Source organism: Protopterus annectens, chromosome 13.part0 (assembly GCF_019279795.1).
Source record: "Protopterus annectens isolate FY-2018-M chromosome 13.part0, PAN1.0, whole genome shotgun sequence".
In the NCBI taxonomy this organism is placed as follows: domain Eukaryota; kingdom Metazoa; phylum Chordata; order Ceratodontiformes; family Protopteridae; genus Protopterus; species Protopterus annectens.
In genome coordinates this window covers 1,214,724,144-1,214,743,730 of record NC_056747.1, presented here as the reverse complement: position 1 = coordinate 1,214,743,730, position 19,587 = coordinate 1,214,724,144, and the positions used below count along the sequence as shown (strand labels likewise).

Below are 19,587 nucleotides of genomic sequence, written 5' to 3'. Positions count from 1 at the left end.
TGCTTTAGAGTTTCTATGCAAACCAATTTTGTCAATAATCACAAATTTAAACTGCGCAGTTTGATGAGTTATAGTATGTTTGTATAGAGCATTGGAAATTTTTCGATTTCTAATGGCACTGAGATGTTCACTTATCCTGTGTCTCAGTGGTCTGGATGTTTGACCCACATAGAAGGAGGGACATGTACAAGTGGCCAGATAGATCACCCAATCTGTACTGCAATTGCCAAAAATTCTAATCTGGTATACCTTAGAGGTATTACTGCTAGAAAATTCTTTGGTCTTAGAAATATGTCTGCAAGCGCTGCAGTGATTGCAGGGAAAACATCCTACCAGAGGGTCACCAAATAGGGTGGTTTGAATAGATGTAGATGTTTTATATCTTTTATAGTGTGTGAAATGAGATTGGATCGTTCTGCCCCTACGGTATGAAAAAGCACATTTGTCCGGTAATATTTCATTCAAGTGTTCATGGGCCTTCAAAATGTCCCAATGATTGTTAATGATGTCTCTAAAAAAAGGTGTGTGCTGCCAAATGTGGTGACAAATCTATTGGGCTGAGATATGGTAAGTTTGTCATCATTTTGTGAATGTTTGTATTGTAATAATGTAGATCTGGGTGGTACTTTGATCTGGTTGATGGTTTGATTAATATGATGTGTCTTGTATCCTCGACTTATAAGTCTACTGGACAAATCCCGTACACATTCAGAGTGGTTTTCTTCAGACGAACAAATCCGTTTCATCCGTAAAATCTGGGATGTTGTTGATGATGTGGCGGGGATGATAGCTGGATGCATGTAAGAGTGTATTGTATTGGGGAAATTTTCTATGTACCTTAGTTGCCAAAGTGTGATCAGCTTGGCGAGAAACTATCGCATCCAAGAATACAATTTCTTCATATTGTTGATTTAAAGTAAACTGAATGTCCTATGGATTGTTGTTCAGATATTTTACAAAATCCTGTACTCGTATACTGTCACCCTGCCACACCATCCAACAATCATCCAAGTATCGTCTCCAAATGTCTAAATGTTCCATGTAGTGATTATTGCAAGAATCATATATAAATTGTTCAAAAAATCCCATAAATAAGTCTGCATATATGGGAGCAGAGGTTACTCCCATAGCAGTACCTCTGACTTGCCAATAAGCCTGTCCCTCAAACTAGAAAATATTCTTGGTTAACACATATTCTGTTAGTCTGATGAGGAAATTGTTAAAACCAGTGGTGTACAATTGAGATCTGTCTAACCAATAGGAAATTGCTGATATACCTGCATCATGTGGGATGCTGGTATAGAGGGAAGAGACATCCAATGTGCATAGCCACCAGTCTGATTCCAGTTGTGTATCCTGAAATTCTGTAGTATCTTGTAACCTCGATCTTATCATTGGTAATAATAGAGGTTTAAGATGATATGTAAGGAAGGCCAATAACGGTTCGGTACGTGAACCTCTCCCAGAAACAATCGGCCTACCAGGGGGATTAGTAGGATGTTTGTGAATCTTGGGAATTAAGTACAGATATTGAGCAATTGATTCAGCAACTTTTAGTTGTTTGCATGTTTGTTTATCAATAATCCCCTCCTCGGTAGCTAAATTCAGAAAAGAATCATTATGTGTTTTGAAATTAGGTGTTGGATCAAGGACCATGTTGATTTAAAACCGGGTATCAGACAATTGTTTGTGGGCTTCGGCTTGGTACATGGAATAATCCATAATTACAATGCCCCCCTCCCTTATCAGCTGGTGTAATCACTATATCATGATTGGAACGAAGTTCCTGTAGTGCCTCCAAGGTTAAATTATGTTTAGCAGGTTGGTAGCCCAGAGAAAAATGTAGATCTTTGATGGCACATTCTTTGAATATGGCTACATGTTTGTCCATTGGTGGTTGAAAATCAGATTTACCAAATTTAAACCCAGTGGATCTTTGAGAGTTGTCACCATCTGAAAAAAATATTTTAAGGTTAATCAACCTGCAAAAGTCATTAATATCATTAACCAATGTATGTTCAGGAACAAATGAAGTCGGTACAAAGTTTAGACCCTTGTTTAACAATTTATTGTGAACAGATGACATTTCAAAAGATGATATATTGTGCACATTGTTTGTTAGCTCACAATTTTCTGTAGTAGCAATTGTAAACTCTGTGTGCCTGTGTTTGTGTTTTCTACCACCTCTACGTGCCCTGGGTCTAAAGGGTCTGTTGGTCTTCTCTTAGCCATTGGGGACGCTTGGTTGGAAGGGCAGTCATAATCTGTGGCTGAAGATGTCTCATCTTCAGAAGTGCCACTTGTTGTTTGGTTGTTCTTTCTTAGAATAGACCTAGGTCTTTTTCTCCTTCTAGAACCAGTGCCTACAGAATGCAAAAGTAAAAGATTCTACTCAAGAGTATTTCTGGTGCTCAGAAAGGACGGACCATGGAGGCCTGTCCTAGACCTCTCTCATCTCAGCCCCTTCTTAAAAGTTCCTACCTTCAGGATGCTCATTCTCCCTACCCCCCCCAAGGATTTTTGGCAACCCTAGACCTAAAGGATGCCTACCTCCACATACCAGTAAAGCCCACCTTCAGGACGTACCTCAGATTTCTGGCAGGCTCATTACGTTTTCAGTTTTGTGCCTTGCCCATTGGGTTCTCCACTGCTCCCACGGTATTCACAAAATGTTCAGCTCCAGTCATTGCTTACTGCAGGACAAAGGGCATCCAAATATTCCCCTACCTAGATGACCTTCTTATTCAGGCACCCAATCAGAAGACTCTCCTTCACACCCAGGCCCTTCTGCTCCTCCTGCAGTCTCCAGGTTTCTTAATAAACTTCTGAAAATCTCACCTGGAGCCCGCACAGGACATTGTCTTCTTGGGCTGCAGAATCTGGACAGACCTTTATGAAGGCCTTCCTACCACCAGAGAAGGTGGTGTCCCTGTCACACCACCTACTGGGTGCCCTTCAAGCTTCAAAATTGACAGCAAGGCAATTTGAGACTTCTGGGTTACATGACAGCCACCATTCCCATGTTGAACTTTGCAAGATTGCACATGAGGAAACTAGAATGGTATCTTTGGTCAGAGTGGACTCAACACTCCCATCCGCTTGAGTTCAGGGTTCCCCTGCTTGAAACAGGAATGGTGATGGTGGGTGGATCAGGTGGCCAAGAACCCAGGCCTCCCTCTTAAAGCACCACACCCTCCCAGACTATGCATACAGATGCTTCAGATTTGTGATGAAGAGCAACCCTAGGACAAAGAAAAGTCCAAGGTTTGTGGGCAGACACATAGAACACACAAACGTCTGAGAAATGAGAGCAATCATTCTTGCTCTACAGACCTTCTTACCCTAGGTAGAGAAAGACCCTCAAGATATTCACAGACAACAACACCGTCCTATGTTATTTCAACAAACCGGGTGGGACAAAATCATACCTGCTATGCAGACTAGCTCTGTGGGTATGGGAAATGGCCACCTCACAGGAAATTTCTTTACAGGCAGCCTACATACCCTCCCTGCACAACTCCCAGACAGATCACCTGAGCAGGACCATCTCAAGCAGCCACAAATGGATGCTTCAAAGAGATGTTTTCCTGACTCTGGTTGACAGGTGGGGTGTACCTCAAATAGACCTGTTTGCCTCTTCTGTAAACAGGCAACTTCCTGGTTACTCCATCAGGACACCCAACTCCAAGGCACTAGCAACAGATGCCTTCTCAATGTCCTGGAAGGGGAAATTTCTGTGTGCATCTCCCCCTCCTCTTGATTCAGAAGGTACTGCTGAAAATTCAGCAGGACTCACCAAAAACTTTGCTGATGACTCCCTACTGGCCAAGACAGCACTGGTTCCTCCCCCTCCTTCATTTGTCCAAGGGTAAGCACCACAAGTTACCCCCCTCATTGTACCTGCTCACACAGCACAAGAGGGCTCAGATATACCCACAGTGGCAATCCATGCACCCTCACCTTGTTGGTGATAGGTTTCTGATCCCCTTCAGATACCTGCACAATGAGGATGTGCTCAATGCCCTGCAGGAGGCTAGGAAACCTAACGCAGGAAAATCCTCTCTCTCAAAGTGGAAAAGGTTTTCTTTTTGGTGTCACAAAAGACAGTTGGACCCACTGGAAAGTGACATTCCTCTAATCCTGTCTTACCTGTGTGAACTAATACAAACAGGACTGGCTTACTCATCTCTAAAAGCACATATGTCTGCAATTTCTGCCTGTCTACCTCTGGACCCACGTCTTGCATCCAGACTTCGGCTAAACTTTTTCTCAAAGGGCTACTACACTTGAGACCACCCAGGAACCCCCCCCCTGCAACCTTAACTGTGTATTAGAGAAAGTTACTTTAGCCCTCTTTGAGCCAGCAGACTAGGCTCCCATAAAATTTTGCACGTGGAAAACTGTTTTGTGGTAGCTCTGGCCTTAGCCAGAAGGGTCTCAGAGCTGCAAGGTCTTATGGCTACACCACCCTTCTTAGTCTTCCACTTTGACAGGGTGACTCTCAGGATCAATCCATCATTCACATGCAAATTAGTGAATGGCCTATCCTTAAACCAGGCCGTTCACCTGCCTACCTTTCTCCCCAACCCGCAGGGGGATAGTGAGAGAGTTCTTCTTTCCGTAGATGTTCACAGGCAATTTAGGTTTTATCTACATAAAAGCAAGCCCATTAGGAAATCAGAACAGACGTTTGTCTCCTTCCACCCCAGGGCTCTGGGGAAAGCAGTGACCAAACAGATCATATTGGTCTGGATCTCCAGGGCCATTTCCTTCTGCTACCTTCACCATGGGAAGACCTTGCAGGGCAATGTCACAGCCCACTCCATCAGAACAATGGCCTCTTCTGGAGCCTTCTTGAAGGGGCTAGACACCAACACCATTATTGAGACAGCCACTTGGTCCTCTGTGTACACCTTCACCAAGCACTACAAGCTAGACCCTATCTCCAGAGCCAGGGTGGGATTTGCCAGGGCTATCTTACACAAATTCCTAGAAACCTTTTCTAGGCCACCACCCAATTCTCAGTAAGCTTTGGCACTCACCCACATGTAGAATACTGCCACATTGGAATAGAAGGACATAAGGTTGTGTAAAATCTTACCATAACCATAGATGTCCTTATCTTCCATGTTGCAGTATTCCTTCCCTCTCTCCTTCCTCTCCTATAAGGTTGCACATGCTTTCCTGGGTGACGCTGGACAGGCTATGCCCTTATAGGATTGGCTCAGACTGGGATTTTTTAGGTTCTGAGGGCTGGTGCAGTCAGACGTCACTTCTGTGGCCCACGTTCCTGCTGCCAAGTCAGAAGATCGCACCTAGAAGGACTGAAAATCTTTGGAGTCCTGACTGGACGAATTGGAAGGAAGAAGGGTAAACCCACATGTAGAATACTGCAACATGGAAGAGGAGGACATTTATGGTTATGGTAAGATTTTACAAAACTTTCCTTTATCCAGATTCGTTTCTCAATAGCATTAAGGAAGAAGTGATATATAAAATGTTGCATGGTATGTATAACCCCCTGCTAGGGTTGCAAGATAAAAATCAAGATGGGTGTCATGGTATGATTATTTCTAGTGGGGGGTGTTGACACCTCAACTGATTTTAGTTATGGTTAAAAATGAAAAGAAAGATATGAACAAGAATGAAAAAATATTTTTACAACTTGTTTATTAGATAGCAACAATGTTGTAAGTAATTTAAAAAGAAACTGGTCGATTTCGGCATGTGATGAGTCCTGGCGGTTGTGGGTGAATGCCCTAAGATAGTTTTTAAAAAAGGCAAATCTTTTAAGAATTGGAGTCTACAGTGCCAACTAGTGCTGTTAGTAGGGGCATGTATAAATGTGGCGGGTGTGTACAGTGCCCATACATTTTAACTGTGGACGAGTTTATAGTGAATGGTGTCAGTATTAGGTTACATGGATTTTTTTTGCTTGTGATTCTTCGCAGGTAACCTATTTGGCTACCTGCATAGAATATAAAACCAGTAGGACATTTAAGGAAAGGATGTATGAACATCTATTAAGTATAAGAAAAAAATGACATGGAAAATGCACTGGCTAGGCATTTAGTGGAGTTTCCATCTCATTTCAAGCTTACTCTTTTAAAACAAGTTTCAAAAGGTCAAAGAGGTTTTATAATGAGCATCTTAAGAAATGTGAGCTCAAGTGGCAGTTAAAACTTAACGTCAAAAATGCACCAGGTATTAATGAAGCTTACTCAATTCATTGTTTATTTAAAACTAAAACTTATGGAGATGTGATTTTTAATTTTAGTTTAATTTTTTTTTACATACATATATTTTTTGTATTGGACTAAAGTTTTAACATGATTTAATAGGATGTTTCTTTAAATGCTTAATTGATGGATTTAACTCATTTGTGTTTGGTTATTTAGGTAATGGAGGCACTTTTATAATGATATTGCATATGGTGTTTTGTCATTTTGATGAAGTTTCTAATGTATTGAAATGAAAGCACTCAATCAATAAATTCAGCTTTGGATTTTAGTTCGTCTTTTGCTGCTTTTTGGATACAGACTACTAGAGGAGACTGTCTTTCTGATATGTTACCTGACCTAGGCTGTTCCCATAAATAATAACTGATGAACTGGCATCTAAATGTCACCAGGTGTTTTTCGTGTTTCACTGTTGCAGTCATCACATTTGGGTTATCCCTGCCAGGTTAGCCCTCAGCCAGCCCGAATACCAGAAGCTTTGTATTTCTGCTTCGGTTGCTGTCGCTTCAGGATGGACATCAGGTCATCAGTAGTATAATGTAAGGCAGCCAATGCCATTACAACAGTCTTTCTTGCCATGGAGCCCAAAGCAGAAGCAGTTCGCATGAGTGCTGGTCGGTCGCTACCTGAGTTGTTTCTTCCGAATTGAAGCTGAAGTCCTGTAAAGCAAAGTACCATGCTGGGGAACCTTTTTTCTTGCTCTAACCAATGGTCAGAAAAACTTAATTGTCTCGTCTGTGGAAAGCAAATGCCACACCGAGACTTTCATTCTTACTGCGTCACTTGCTTAGGCCCAGACCACGACGTCCCTCACTGCCGCTTTTGTGCTTTGTTCAACGCCAGAACTATGTCGTCGGGCCCTTATTGTAGCTAGATATTTTTGCTTACAATCCTCGAATTCCAGTATGGCTTCGGTAAGCCATCCAACAGCAGATGATCTGCAAAAATGTAAGGATAAAGGCAGAGATAGTCCGCACAGGTCCAAACCTACCGACGATGCTTCCATTAAGCTAGTCGTCAGTTCTCCGGTCCTCAGTGAGGCACTTTCACAAAACTCTGACCAAGGATCCTGCTGTTGTCTACCTTGGATGGGTCCGAAGCCGTTGAGCAGCCACCAGCTTCTGATGAAGTACTTCACACTACTGACAACTTCTTTAGCAACTACCGTTCTTTTGAAAAATACCGAGATTCTAAGGCCCAGGGTACGAACCACACCCAAGAAACAGACCCAATCTCAGACACCTGCTTCCTTGCCTCAAATGCTTAAAATGGCAATAGACCTTATAATGCTCATCAGGGAAAGCCAAGCTACCCCTTCCAAAAGAAAGAGATCTCTCCCCAGTAGTTTTGTCTGAACAGGAGTCTGATGACTCTTGATGCATCTGAATATGAAGACATGCAACCCCTCTCTGCTTATGAGGATTCTGATGCAGAAGAATCCATTCCTTCAGTCTCTCCACCCGAGGACTTTTCCTTTGGGGAAACCCTTCATACTTTAAGGGAGCATTTCCATTGGGAATGTCAGGACTACCCTCGGTCTAAAGAGAGACTCAAAGAATTCTTAAATCGTCCTGGATGTTGTGAATGATGTTTTCATGGAATCTAATTTTAACTCCTGACACCCTCCCTCCTGATTCCAGAAAACCTGACTGGTATTATTCCCTGACTCTCAGAAATTTCTTTTCAAAAATCTTATTGCTGACTCCGAGGTTATTTCTCAAGGGCCTAAAGGAATTAAAACAACTTCTATTAAGAATCCCACCCCATCAGATAGGGGATTCCCGAGCACTAGACAGACTGGGTAAAAAGGTATACACCTCTGCTACTCTTGCTGTCAGAGCACTAAATTGTCAGTTCCATATGCTGAAATTTCAGCAACATACCATGGAACTCCTCAAACAAAAAATATCTTCTTTTCCTGCTTGTGCAGAAAATAGTTACAAGAGTTAATGCATTCTGCAAGTCAAGTAACTAAGCACACCTTACACTGGTTTTGACGCCCTAGAAGCTTCTTGCAGGGCAGCAGTCACCGGATCTGTCCTTAGAAGGCATGCTTGGCTTAAGGAACAGCCCTTGCCAGACCATGTCACATCTAAATTGTTGGATGCACCCTTGCACAAAGACAACTTATTTGGCACCAAGGCAGAGGAGGTCTTAAAAAAGATGGAAGAAAAAGCTAAATGTATGCAGACAGTTGAGGATTTCTTATAGGTCCAGCCACCCAGATTCAGTAGGCATTGCCCCTCCAAGCACTGGTCCTTTCCTGCCCCCTCCAGTTCAGTTCAGCCCAGACCCTGGGGAAGCAGATGCCCAGACAGCAGCCACAGGGAATGCAGAGATCAAAGCAATAGATTTCCTCCACTTCAAAATCAGGGAGTGCAAAGCCACCCCCTCATGGTAAGAACTCAGAAGGACTCTTCTTTCCAACCCCCTCCCTCTGCTCACCTGCACTTGCCCCTAGGAGGGAACTCTCCTTCCTTACAAGCATCTGGACCACCATTAACAACGACTGCTGGGTCCTCAGCATAGTGTTCCAAGGATACAGATTTTCTTTTCACACTCTCCCAACCCCAAAAGGGTTCCCAGATCTTCCTCCAAACTAGTGGGCAGAGGCGAAAAAGCAAGTCTTTCCTTGCTGTCTGAGGGCAATAGAGCACGTTCCTGCAAAACAGATTGGCCAAGGTTTCTACTCCAGACTCTTCCTGGTACCCAGAAAAGAGGGTACCTGGTGCCCCATCCACTTATCTATCTATTCTAAGCACCTTCCTGGTGATACCAAAATTCAAAATGCTCACCCTCCGAAATCAGGGAGTGCAAAGCCACCCCCTCATGGTAAGAACTCAGAAGGACTCTTCTCTCCAACCCCCTCCCTCTGCTCACCTGCACTTGCCCCTAGGAGGAAACTCTCCTTCCATACAAGCATCTGGACCACCATTACCAACGACCGCTGGCTCCTCAGCATAGTGTTCCAGGGATACAGATTTTCTTTTCACACTCTCCCAACCCCAAAAGGGTTCCCAGATCTTTCTCCAAACTAGTGGGCAGAGGCGAAAAAGCAAGTCTTTCCCTGCTGTCTGAGGGCAATAGAGCACGTTCCTGCAAAACAGATTGGCCAATGTTTCTACTCCAGACTCTTCCTGGTACCCAGAAAAGAGGGCACCTGGCGCCCCATCTACTTATCTATCCTATTCTAAGCACCTTCCTGGTGATACCAAAATTCAAAATGCTCACCCTCCAGCAACTGCTACCTATGCTCCAATATTGCTTGGTTAGCCACCCTAGACCTAAAAGAGGCCTACCTCCACATTCCTATCTGGGAATCGTGCAGGAAATATCTATGTTTCTAGGCATGATCTCTGCACTTTCAGAACTCTGCGCTTCCCTTTGGCTTATCTACTGCTCCCAGAGTTTTTGCAAAATGTCTGGCTCCCGCCATTGCCTTTTGCAGACAAAGAAATATCCAAATTTACCCATACTTAAATGACTGCCTAATTCAGGCAGCCAGGAAAAGCTGCTCATTCACCTGTCCTTTTGTAAAGTCCCTACTGACCTCCCTAGGGTACACTGTCAGTGAAACGATATCCAAACTAGTACCCACCCAAAGGATTATACTCCTTGGAGCAAGCCTGGACATAGTATCCCAGATGGCATTCCTTACACCAGAAAAGCAAACTTACCTGACAGCTTACTTCTCTCAACTAGCCACCAGATCCAGTAATCTGCAAGGGAAATCCTGCAAGCTCTGGGGATCATGGTGTGTTGCATTCTACTCATTCCATATGCCAGACTGCATATGAGGAAACTTCAGTGGTACCTAAAAAGCCTTTGGTGTCAACGCTGTCAAGACCTGGAAACTTTTATTCCAATGATTCCTTGCCTAGGGACAGATTTTCTTTGGTGGGCAGCAGCATGCTCCCACAACAAGGGACTACCTGTCTCACCACTGACTCATCAGACTATGCTTGGGGTGCACACCTGGACGGCAGGTGCATACAGGGCCAGTGGAGCCCACAGCAAATACATCTGCACATCAGCCAAAAAGAGATGTTAGCTGTCCAGCATGCATTGACAGCTTTCAGGCCCCTTCTCTCCCCAGGGGCTGTCCTTATCAAAACAGGCAACACCACTGTGATGTGGTATATCAACAAGCAGGGAGGGACTCACTCCTGTCTTCTATGCAGGCTGGCCATGACCCTTTGGCACACAGCCTCAGCCATGCAACTTGTTAGCATAATTCCTGCCAGGCCCTCTAAACTGTCTGGCAGGCAACTTGAGCAGAAATCTTCTGGACCCACATGATTGGCAGCTAGACCAAAGAACCTTCATCGTAATAATTCAGAAATGGGGCGCCCCGAAGGTTTACCTGTTTGATTCCCACTCCAACCATCCGCTCAGCAAAATCTGCTCCAGGGAGCCTCACTGCATGGGGAGCCTCACTGCATGGCCTGGAAAGTGGATTCCCTATCCTTCGCCTAGGTCAAACTCTCGGTCTATGCATTTCCCCCACTACCTCTCATTACCAGGGTACTGCTCAAAATAAGGGAGGAAAAACAAGGACAATTCTGATTCTCCACTGCCACCATGGCATCTCGCTCCGACCCCAACCCTCCTGACCCAAAGGGAAGGAGAATTCATGCATCCCCAATTGCAGACCCTTAATTTGGCAGCTTGGCTTATTGCCTGACCACTGATCAATCTGCCAATCTCAGTAAACAAGTTCTAGATGTTATACGTGAGGCTAGATGCCCTAGCAGTAGAAAGTCTTATGCTGACAAATGGAAAAGGTTCTGCACCTGGATTCAGGCTAAGGGAGCCAATATGGCATAGCCCTCCCTACCTTTCTTCCTGGATTACCTAGCTGACCTGCTACACAGTGGTCTCTCCTTTTCCTGTATTAAAATTTATGCTTCTGCTATCTCTGCTCATTTCAACACTGAGCACCCACATGTTCATCGTGCATACAGCTGCAGTAATCACAGATGGGGTTCTCTGCCATCAGGCGGTCCCTCGGTTGGCCGAATTCCAAAGTCTAGGTCCGGCGTCGCTTGTTGTCGCTTTCTTTCCTGATGTCAGTGAGGCAGGGGTATATAAGACACAGCCAACTCCATTTTCTTCAGTCTTTTTTGCCGCGCGGTGCCTGAAGCAGAAGCAGTTCGCAAGTGCCGGTCGGCCAGCTCCTGAATTTACGAAAAATTGGAAACCGAAGTCTTCATTAAAGCTACGTACCCCGTTGGGGAAACTTTTCTTGCCTCAGACCGAGGTCAGAAAAAGTTAACAATTGTATTTCTTGTGGGAAGCAAATACCGCACAAGGATTTCCATTCCCTTTGCATACCTTGTTTAGGCCCAGACCACGACGTCTCGGGCTGCCGCTTTTGCGCTACTTTCAATAAACGCACTATTAAGCGTCGGGCAGAGTTCGCCCAGCACTTTTTTGGTACAGCCTTTGATTATAAAATGTCGTCGGAGACTCCGACTACCGCTTTGACCAAAAAACGCATGGACAAGGACCGACACGCGAGGTGCAAGGTCCGCGGTCCCCACCGACACCACGCCAAAACCGGCTACACGTGGTCCGGTTCTCAGCGAGACGCCTATGCAGTCCCTGACTACCGACGACGCTTCTTTGGCGGTGTCTTCTGTAACCGAGACCGCAGGTTCCTCGGCCCAGACCCAGACTACAACCACTGAAGCCACTGTGAGCGTTGAGCCTCCTAATGTGGACAGGTCCACTTCCACCCATGGTGTCTTTAGACCTTCATCTTCCTTTTCCATTAAGGCCTTTACTAAGTCCAAATCAGCCAGGCATCCCAAGAGGCCTGTTGCACAGGGCCCATCCCCAGGCCCTGTGCCTAAAAAGCAGATGCTTAAAATGGCTGAAGATTTAATTACTCTTATCAGGGGTTCCCAACCCCCTCCAGACAAGAGACCCAGAGTGGAGGAAGATTCTCCCTCTTCTGATCAGGGCTCCATTTTTTCAGAACATTCTGATGTAGAGGAACACTCTTACTCCCCATTTGAAGACTCGGATGCAGAGCCTGATGGGTACTACAGAGTTCCCAACTCTCACCAATTTCTTTACAAAAGCCATAATGCTGACCCTGAAACCATTTCTCAAGGCCCCAAGGGAATGAAGGCCTCTACTGCTAAGAATTCACTACCTTCAGAAAGAGAGTCAAGATCCTTAGAAAGGTGGGGAAAAAAGGTATATACCTCGGCCACCCTAGCTATGAGGGCCTTAAATTGTTAGTTTCATATGCTTAAATATCAGCAGTTTCTGTTATCACAATTAAGAAATAAAATGTCTCAACCTGAACAACCAGATTTGAAGGAGTTGCAGGATATGATGCATAGTGCAGAACAAGTGGGTAAACACACTTTACAATGTGGCTATGATGCCCTAGAGGCCTCAAGTAGAGCTGCTGTTACAGGATCAGTCATTCGTAGACATGCATGGCTTAGGGAACAAATCTTGCCTGATCATGTGAAAGCTAAACTACTAGATGCTCCTTTACAAAAGGATGTGCTATTTGGTACTAATGCTGAGGAGATACTACGGAAAATGGAAGAAAAGCCAAATCTATGCAAACAGTCAAAGCTTTTCTACAGGTTCAACCACCACGTTTTAGCAGAAATTGGCCTTCTAAAAACTGGTCCTTTCCAGCCACGGACAAGCCCCAAAGAGGTAGATACAGGCGCACAAAGGGCAGAGGGCAATCACAAGGATCATATAGAGGCAGGCAATGGCAAACTCCAGCACCAAGAGGTGGCGAAGACAGTGCACAACAATACAGGAAGCAAACCCAATGACTTCCTCCTTTCCATGCCAAGCAAGTATCAGCTGGCAGCACCCTTGGGAGGAAAGCTGGCATTATTTACAAGAAATTGGCATATTGTCACAACAGACAAATGGATCCTGGACGTTATAAACAGAGGCTACAGATTGCATTTTCACACTCTCCCAAAAATGAGAGGCATGCCAAACCTGCCACACAATCAAAGGGCAGAGGCACAACTACAAATTTCAAAGCTCATAGACATGAAAGCTATTCAAGAGGTACCTACTCATGAACAAGGTCAAGGTTTTTATTCCAGGCTATTTCTGGTACCAAAGAAAGGAACCGACTGGAGACCCATTTTGGACTTATCCATCCTAAACACATTCTTACTGCACCAAAATTCAAGATGCTCACATTACAGCAGCTTCTTCCCATGCTGGGCAAGGAGTTTTGGCTGGTAACATTGGACCTCAAGGAGGCATACCTGTATGTCCCAATCAGACAAAGCTGCAGAAGATACCTCAGATTTCTTGCAGGTTCAATCCACTATCAATTCTCTGCATTGCCCTTTGGCTTATCTACTGCGCCCAGAGTATTCACGAAATGCCTGGCATCAGTAATTGCCTACTGCAGACTTCAAGGGATACAAATTTACCCTTATTTGGACGACTGCCTGATCCAAGCGGACAGCAAGCACATACTTCTGGAACATCTGGCTTATGCAGCATGGTTACTGAATTCTCTGGGATACACAATCAACAGAGAAATCCAGGCTAACACCATCTCAGAAAATAACTTTCCTGGGTGCCAACTTGGGCACAAACACCCAGATGGCCTATCTTACGCCAGAGAAACGGGGGCAACTCACTCGGTACTTCAAAACACTAGCAAATTGTACCAGGTTTACTGCAAGGAAAATCCTGCAGGCTCTGGGCTTCATGGCATCTTGCATTCTTTTAATCCCATGTGCAAAGTTGCATATGAGGAAACTTCAATGGTACCTAAAAAACCCTGTGGTCTCAACACAGCCACAGTTTGGAAACAATAATACCAATAATTCCATGTTTGCAAAAGGAATTTCTATAGTGGGCCCAAGCATGTCAAACAAACACAGGTCTTCCATTCTGCAAGCCTCAAGCAAAGCAAGTCATCACAACAGACGCCTCAGATTATGCCTGGGGGGCGCACATGACAGACAGGTGCATTCAGGGCAAATGGTCCCAAAAGGAAAAGCACCTTCACATCAATCAAAAAGAAATGCTAGCAGTGATAAATGCAATTATAGCTTTCAAGGACCTCCTGCATCCAGGACAGTTATTGATAAGAACAGACAACACCACAGTAATGTGGTACATAAACAAGGAGGAACACATTCATACCCCCTGTGCAGACAAGCCATGACACTTTGGAACTTGGCTCTGGAATGGCAAATCGAACCTCAAGCACAGTACTTGCCAGGCTTGGAAAACACGCTGGCCGACAATCTAAGCAGAAATATGACAGATCCACACGAATGGAAGTTGATTCCTCAAGTGTTTACAAAGATAATCCAAGCATGGGGGAGGCCAGACCTAGATCTCTTCGCCTCCCACAGGAATCAATTGGAAAAGTTTTGTTCAAGGACCTTTCATCCAAAGGCCTGGAGAGTGGACGCCCTTTCATTCAGTTGGACAGCATGGACAGTTTACCCTTTCCCACCTCTGCCTCTTCTGCCCAAGGTGCTCTTGAAAGCAAGAGCAGACAGACCGAAGATTATACTGATTGCTCCAGACTGGCCAAGACAACACTGGTACCCACTACTGAGGAGCCTAACACATACTCCTCCCTGGCCCCTACCTCTAATGCCTCTTCTGCTGACTCAGCACAGCTACAAAACTCTTCACAGTCAGCTGAAAACACTCAATCTCGCTGCATGGAAAATTCCTTAACACCACAACAGACTGTACTTCCCAAAGAGGTGCAGGATGTCATTTTGGAGGACAGAAGGCCATCTACTAGAAAGGCTTACTCCGCAAAATGGAAACTGTTTTGCTCTTGGAATGAGAAAAAAGGCCAGGACCCTAAAAAACTGAATTTGCCTCAGGTATTACAGTATCTAGCTGAGCTGCTGAACAGTGGACTTTCATTTTCCTCCATAAAAATCCATGCCTCAGCCATTTCTGCAGAATTCAACAAGGATCCACCCTTATTCTGTCACCCACTCTTAAGACAGTTCCTCAGAGGGGCTAAGAATATAAGACCACCAAGGAAACAACCAATACCAGCCTGGGATCTTAATTACATTCTAGAAAAATTAACATTGCCTCCCTTTGAACCAGCTGCCTCAACAGATTTGCAATACTTGTCCTGGAAAACAGCTTTCTTTCTGGCCATTACCTCAGCTCGTAGAGTATCGGAACTACAAGCCCTCATGGCTGTGCAGCCCTTTCTCATCGTCCATCAGGATAGGGTTTCCCTTCGAACCAACCCGTCATTTATGCCTAAAGTGGTATCCAGGGTAGCTTTAAATCAAGCCATACACTTACCTACCTTTTACCCCAATCCTCAAAACAAAGGGGAAAGGCTCCTACACTCCTTAGACATCCATAGACAGCTACGCTATTATTTGGACAGAACAAAGCCTTTCAGGAAATCAGAACAACTCTTTGTGTCGTATGCTGTAGGAGCTCAAGGGAAGCCAGTTACCAAACAGACAGTTTCAAAATGGGTAGGCCACTGCATAAGGTTTTGTTACTCCTATCATGGAAAATCTGTCCCTACAGGCATCAGATCCCACTCCACCAGGGCCACAGCTACCTCTACAGCCTTCCTCAGAGGAGTTCCTACCAAAGATATTTTGGAGGCAGCCACTTGGAGTTCTCTGCATACCTTCACAAAACACTACCACCTGCCTTTATATTCCAAAACTAGAGCAGGCTTTGCCCCTGCTGTGTTGCAGGGCATTCTGGCTCATCCCAGTTCCACCTAGTGCCTACCACCCTGTGCGTAGCTTTGGGATTCTACCCATCTGTGATTACTGCAGCTGTATGCACGATGAACATAGTACAGTTTTGTACCTACCATAAATGTAGATGTTAGCGTGCTAATACATCTGCAGTACAGTTTTCCCTCCCTCCTTCCCCTCTTGGTAAAGGCCTAGGGCCTAACCCCTCTTCATACAACCTGATGGGGTTATCCTTCTATGGTGTATTTGCTTGCAACTACTGATTTTTGATTATATTGCATTTCATGTATATAAATATAATTTATGTATTGCCTTCCTTCTGGAGGCACCTGACATCTGGGGCAAGAAAGACTGAAGAAAATGGCGTCGGCTGTGTCTTGTATACCCCTGCCTCACTGACGTCAGGAAAGAAAGCAACAACAACCGATGCCGGACCTAGACTTTGGAATTCGGCCAACCGAGGGACCGCCTGACAGCAGAGAACCCCATCTGTGATTACTGCAGCTGTATTAGCACTCGAACATCTAAATTTATGGTAGGTACAAAACTGTACTTTTTCTCGCACCATCTTGATCAAACAGTTCCTAAGAGGATGCTAGCAACTTGAGGCCACCCAGGAAAAACACCTACCCCAGCTTGGGACCTAAACTTTGTGTTGGAAAAGCTCACCCAGCCCCCCTTTGAACAAGCATTTTCAACGGAGTTAAGTTTCTCTCCTAGAAGGCAGTCTTGCTTCTGGCCGTCACTTCAGCCAGAAGAGTATCCGAGCTACAAGCACTCATGGCCGTAGAGCCCTTCATCATCTTCCATGCTGACAGTGTGTCCCTCAGGACTAACCCATCTTTCATTCCCAAAGTGGTGTCCAGTGTGGCTCTCAACCAATCCATTCATTTGCCTACCTTTTTCCATAATCCACAAAACAAGGGGGAAAGGATCCTGCATACTCCAGATGTGCACAGACGGCTCTGATTCTGTCTAGACAGGACTAAATCATTCAAAAAGACTTATCAATTGCTAGTCAGCTTTGCTGCAGGGGCATAGGGCCAAACCATATCCAAACAAACCATTTCCAGATGGATGGCGCACTGCATCCATTTCTGTTAAAAGCAACACAGGAAACCTTCCACTAAGGGGGTCAGGACTTTCTCTACCAGAGCCAGCCTACCCCTCGGCAGCTTTCCTCAGAGGTGTCCCCACCAGGGACATCTTGGAGTCTGCCACATGAACATCTGTTCATACTTTCACCAAGCATTACCACCTGCCTATTTTCTCCAAATCCAGGCAGTCTGTGCCTCTGCAGTCTTGCAGGGCATCCTAGCCAGCCCCTAGCCCCTTTGACTGCTTCCACAGTTTTCCTCAGCTTTGAGAATCAACCCAAATGTGATGACTGCAACAGTGAACCACGAAGAACATAGTATAGTTATGTACATTTACCATAAATGTAGACGTTAGAGTGTATTCACTATTGTAGTCCTGGTTTCCCTCCTTCCATCCCCTCCTCTGTCTCTCTCTCTCCTTGCAAGGAACTTTTTGGTATTTACTTTCTACTGGTGGGGTTCTTCCACCATTTCCTGGCTCCCAGTTGGGGGCTCCTGACAGGGCAAGAAAAACTGATGTAGTGGCATCAACTGCCTTACTTTATATTACTGACAATCTGATGTCAGTTGTGAAGCGACAGCAACCGATGCAGAAATACTAAGCCTCTGGTATTCGGGCCGGCCGAGGGCTACCCTGGCAGGGATAACCCAAGTGTGATGACTGCAACAGTGAATACGCTCGAACATCTACATTTATGCTAAGTGTACACAACTGTACTTTCCCACTGATCATCCAAAATAAAACTTTGTTGTACTGGTGGGCGGCCTTAAATAGGTGGTAAGTTGTGGTCTTAAGTTTTTAGTTGCTGTTACCTTTTGGAGACTGGAGTACATTTTGTTGGGTGCACACCTCTGAGATAATTGCCAGGGAGTATGTTTGGTGGGGAAGAGTTGATCAGGACTAGCAGGTGTTTTTCTCAGTGCTGGAAAATAAAGGTAGGTTTTGGGGAAAAAAATTAAATGCATGTCTAAAATTAAAAATAAACTTTTTGTTAACAGACTCCAGAAAAGAAACAGAATGAACAGCGGAACAGAAAGAGGAAAGCAGATGCATTTGAGACTAGTCAAGGTACTGTTGTTTATTTTTGTTTTTATGTTCTGTTAAGTCTTAATAGTCTTATTTGAATTCGGTTATAGATGAATGACAGAACCTGTTATCTATTTCCTGCTCATTTTTCTTGGTGGTAGATTGGGGCACGTTTAAAAAATATGAAGAAGCAGATCAGTACCTGTTTGTTTTGCTATTTAAATCTGGAAAATTGAAAGCCTGGCTTGGAAAGGGTGTACATGTTTCTTTTTTGATCTGAGAAGAGGATGTCCTTCCTCTTTAGACTAATGCTGCAGCCATTAGGAATGTTTAGCAGTAAAACGTTGCCATGTGTATCCTTCCCTTTTTGTGCCATGCATGAGCGTCTCCCTGGATCTTCAGTACTCTTGTGTTTGATCAGAGCAAAAAACCCCAGGCTGCCTTTATTATTTCGGAAGATTTTTAAAGATTTTAAATCTTTGTTTTTGTGCGAGTACAAATCTTTTGCACATTTTCTCCTCTCGTTTTGGAGATTCTCAGATAAGGCCCCAAATTTATAATGTCTTATAAACATTTTCCAGGTGCCTGCAGTTATGCTGGTCCACCCATGTATACATGTCCCCACTACTTTTTTTTGGTCTGTATGTGAGTCACAGTTCTTGCAGATTTGAGGTTTTTGTCAGAAGTTTAATCAAGTGATTTGTAGGACAATTGAGAATAAAAGAACTGTGCACTTTTGGAAATGACACCAAGGAATTAACCAAAAGTGTGCATTGAGTGAGTAGAACATTCTCTAAAAGTTAAAACTGAAGTGGGTGAGCTTTCAGGTTCTTGGAAATATTTTACCCTTTCAGCAAAGAAGGGAGAAACGTAGAGAGTTTTTTTCATTCCTTGACTAAAATCAAGAACTGTTCAAGGTTAGTGTCAGTTTAGGTTTTTTCTACTTATGCTATGGCAGATTTATCAGTTGGGATAGATAACTGTTAAAGAAATCTCCAGCTTTGCTCACATCTCTTAAAATTCCCACTGTAACATTGCAGATGCTATGGGTTGCAGATATTGTGAATTCCAGGCCAGATGCATTGAGGTATGCCCATTCTGCCTGTATCTCTGGTGTCTGCTATGGGTCTATATCACTGCATCAAAACATCACTTCAGCGAATGGATTTCATCGGAAAAGCCTTTCATTTAATTCCCCTCATGTGGTGGGTGCACCCCCCCCCCACCACCACCGTTAATTATATATACCAACTCCAAGATTGCAGTACAGTGGGGAAAGGGCAAATTCCGCTATCCTCACTGTACTGTGATCTCAGTAAGAGGAGTTCGATGAATGGCATGTTCGATGTAAGGGTATTGAAAATGCTGTTTGCTGAACTGATAGGGACTCATCTGCTGTAGTGCCTTCTCAGTTAGTGGCACCACTATGTCTAGCGTCAGTTCTTTCAGTACCTGGCAGGTCAGATTATCCTCCTTGCCAGTGTTGGTGCTTCTGTTGCCTC

At 44.5% G+C, this 19,587-nt stretch overlaps 1 protein-coding gene across 6 annotated transcripts in view; it reads left to right on the top strand.

Annotated features, from left to right (window-relative positions):
- Positions 1 to 19,587, top strand: part of TLK2 (tousled like kinase 2) — a 3,436,060-nt gene that overhangs the window by 898,604 nt on the left and 2,517,869 nt on the right. For all 6 annotated transcript variants that reach the window (XM_044055220.1, XM_044055218.1, XM_044055219.1 and 3 more), the window contains one exon: positions 18,058 to 18,127. In XM_044055220.1, coding sequence (XP_043911155.1) covers positions 18,058 to 18,127 — 70 coding nt within the window. The remainder of the gene's footprint in view (positions 1 to 18,057; positions 18,128 to 19,587) is intronic.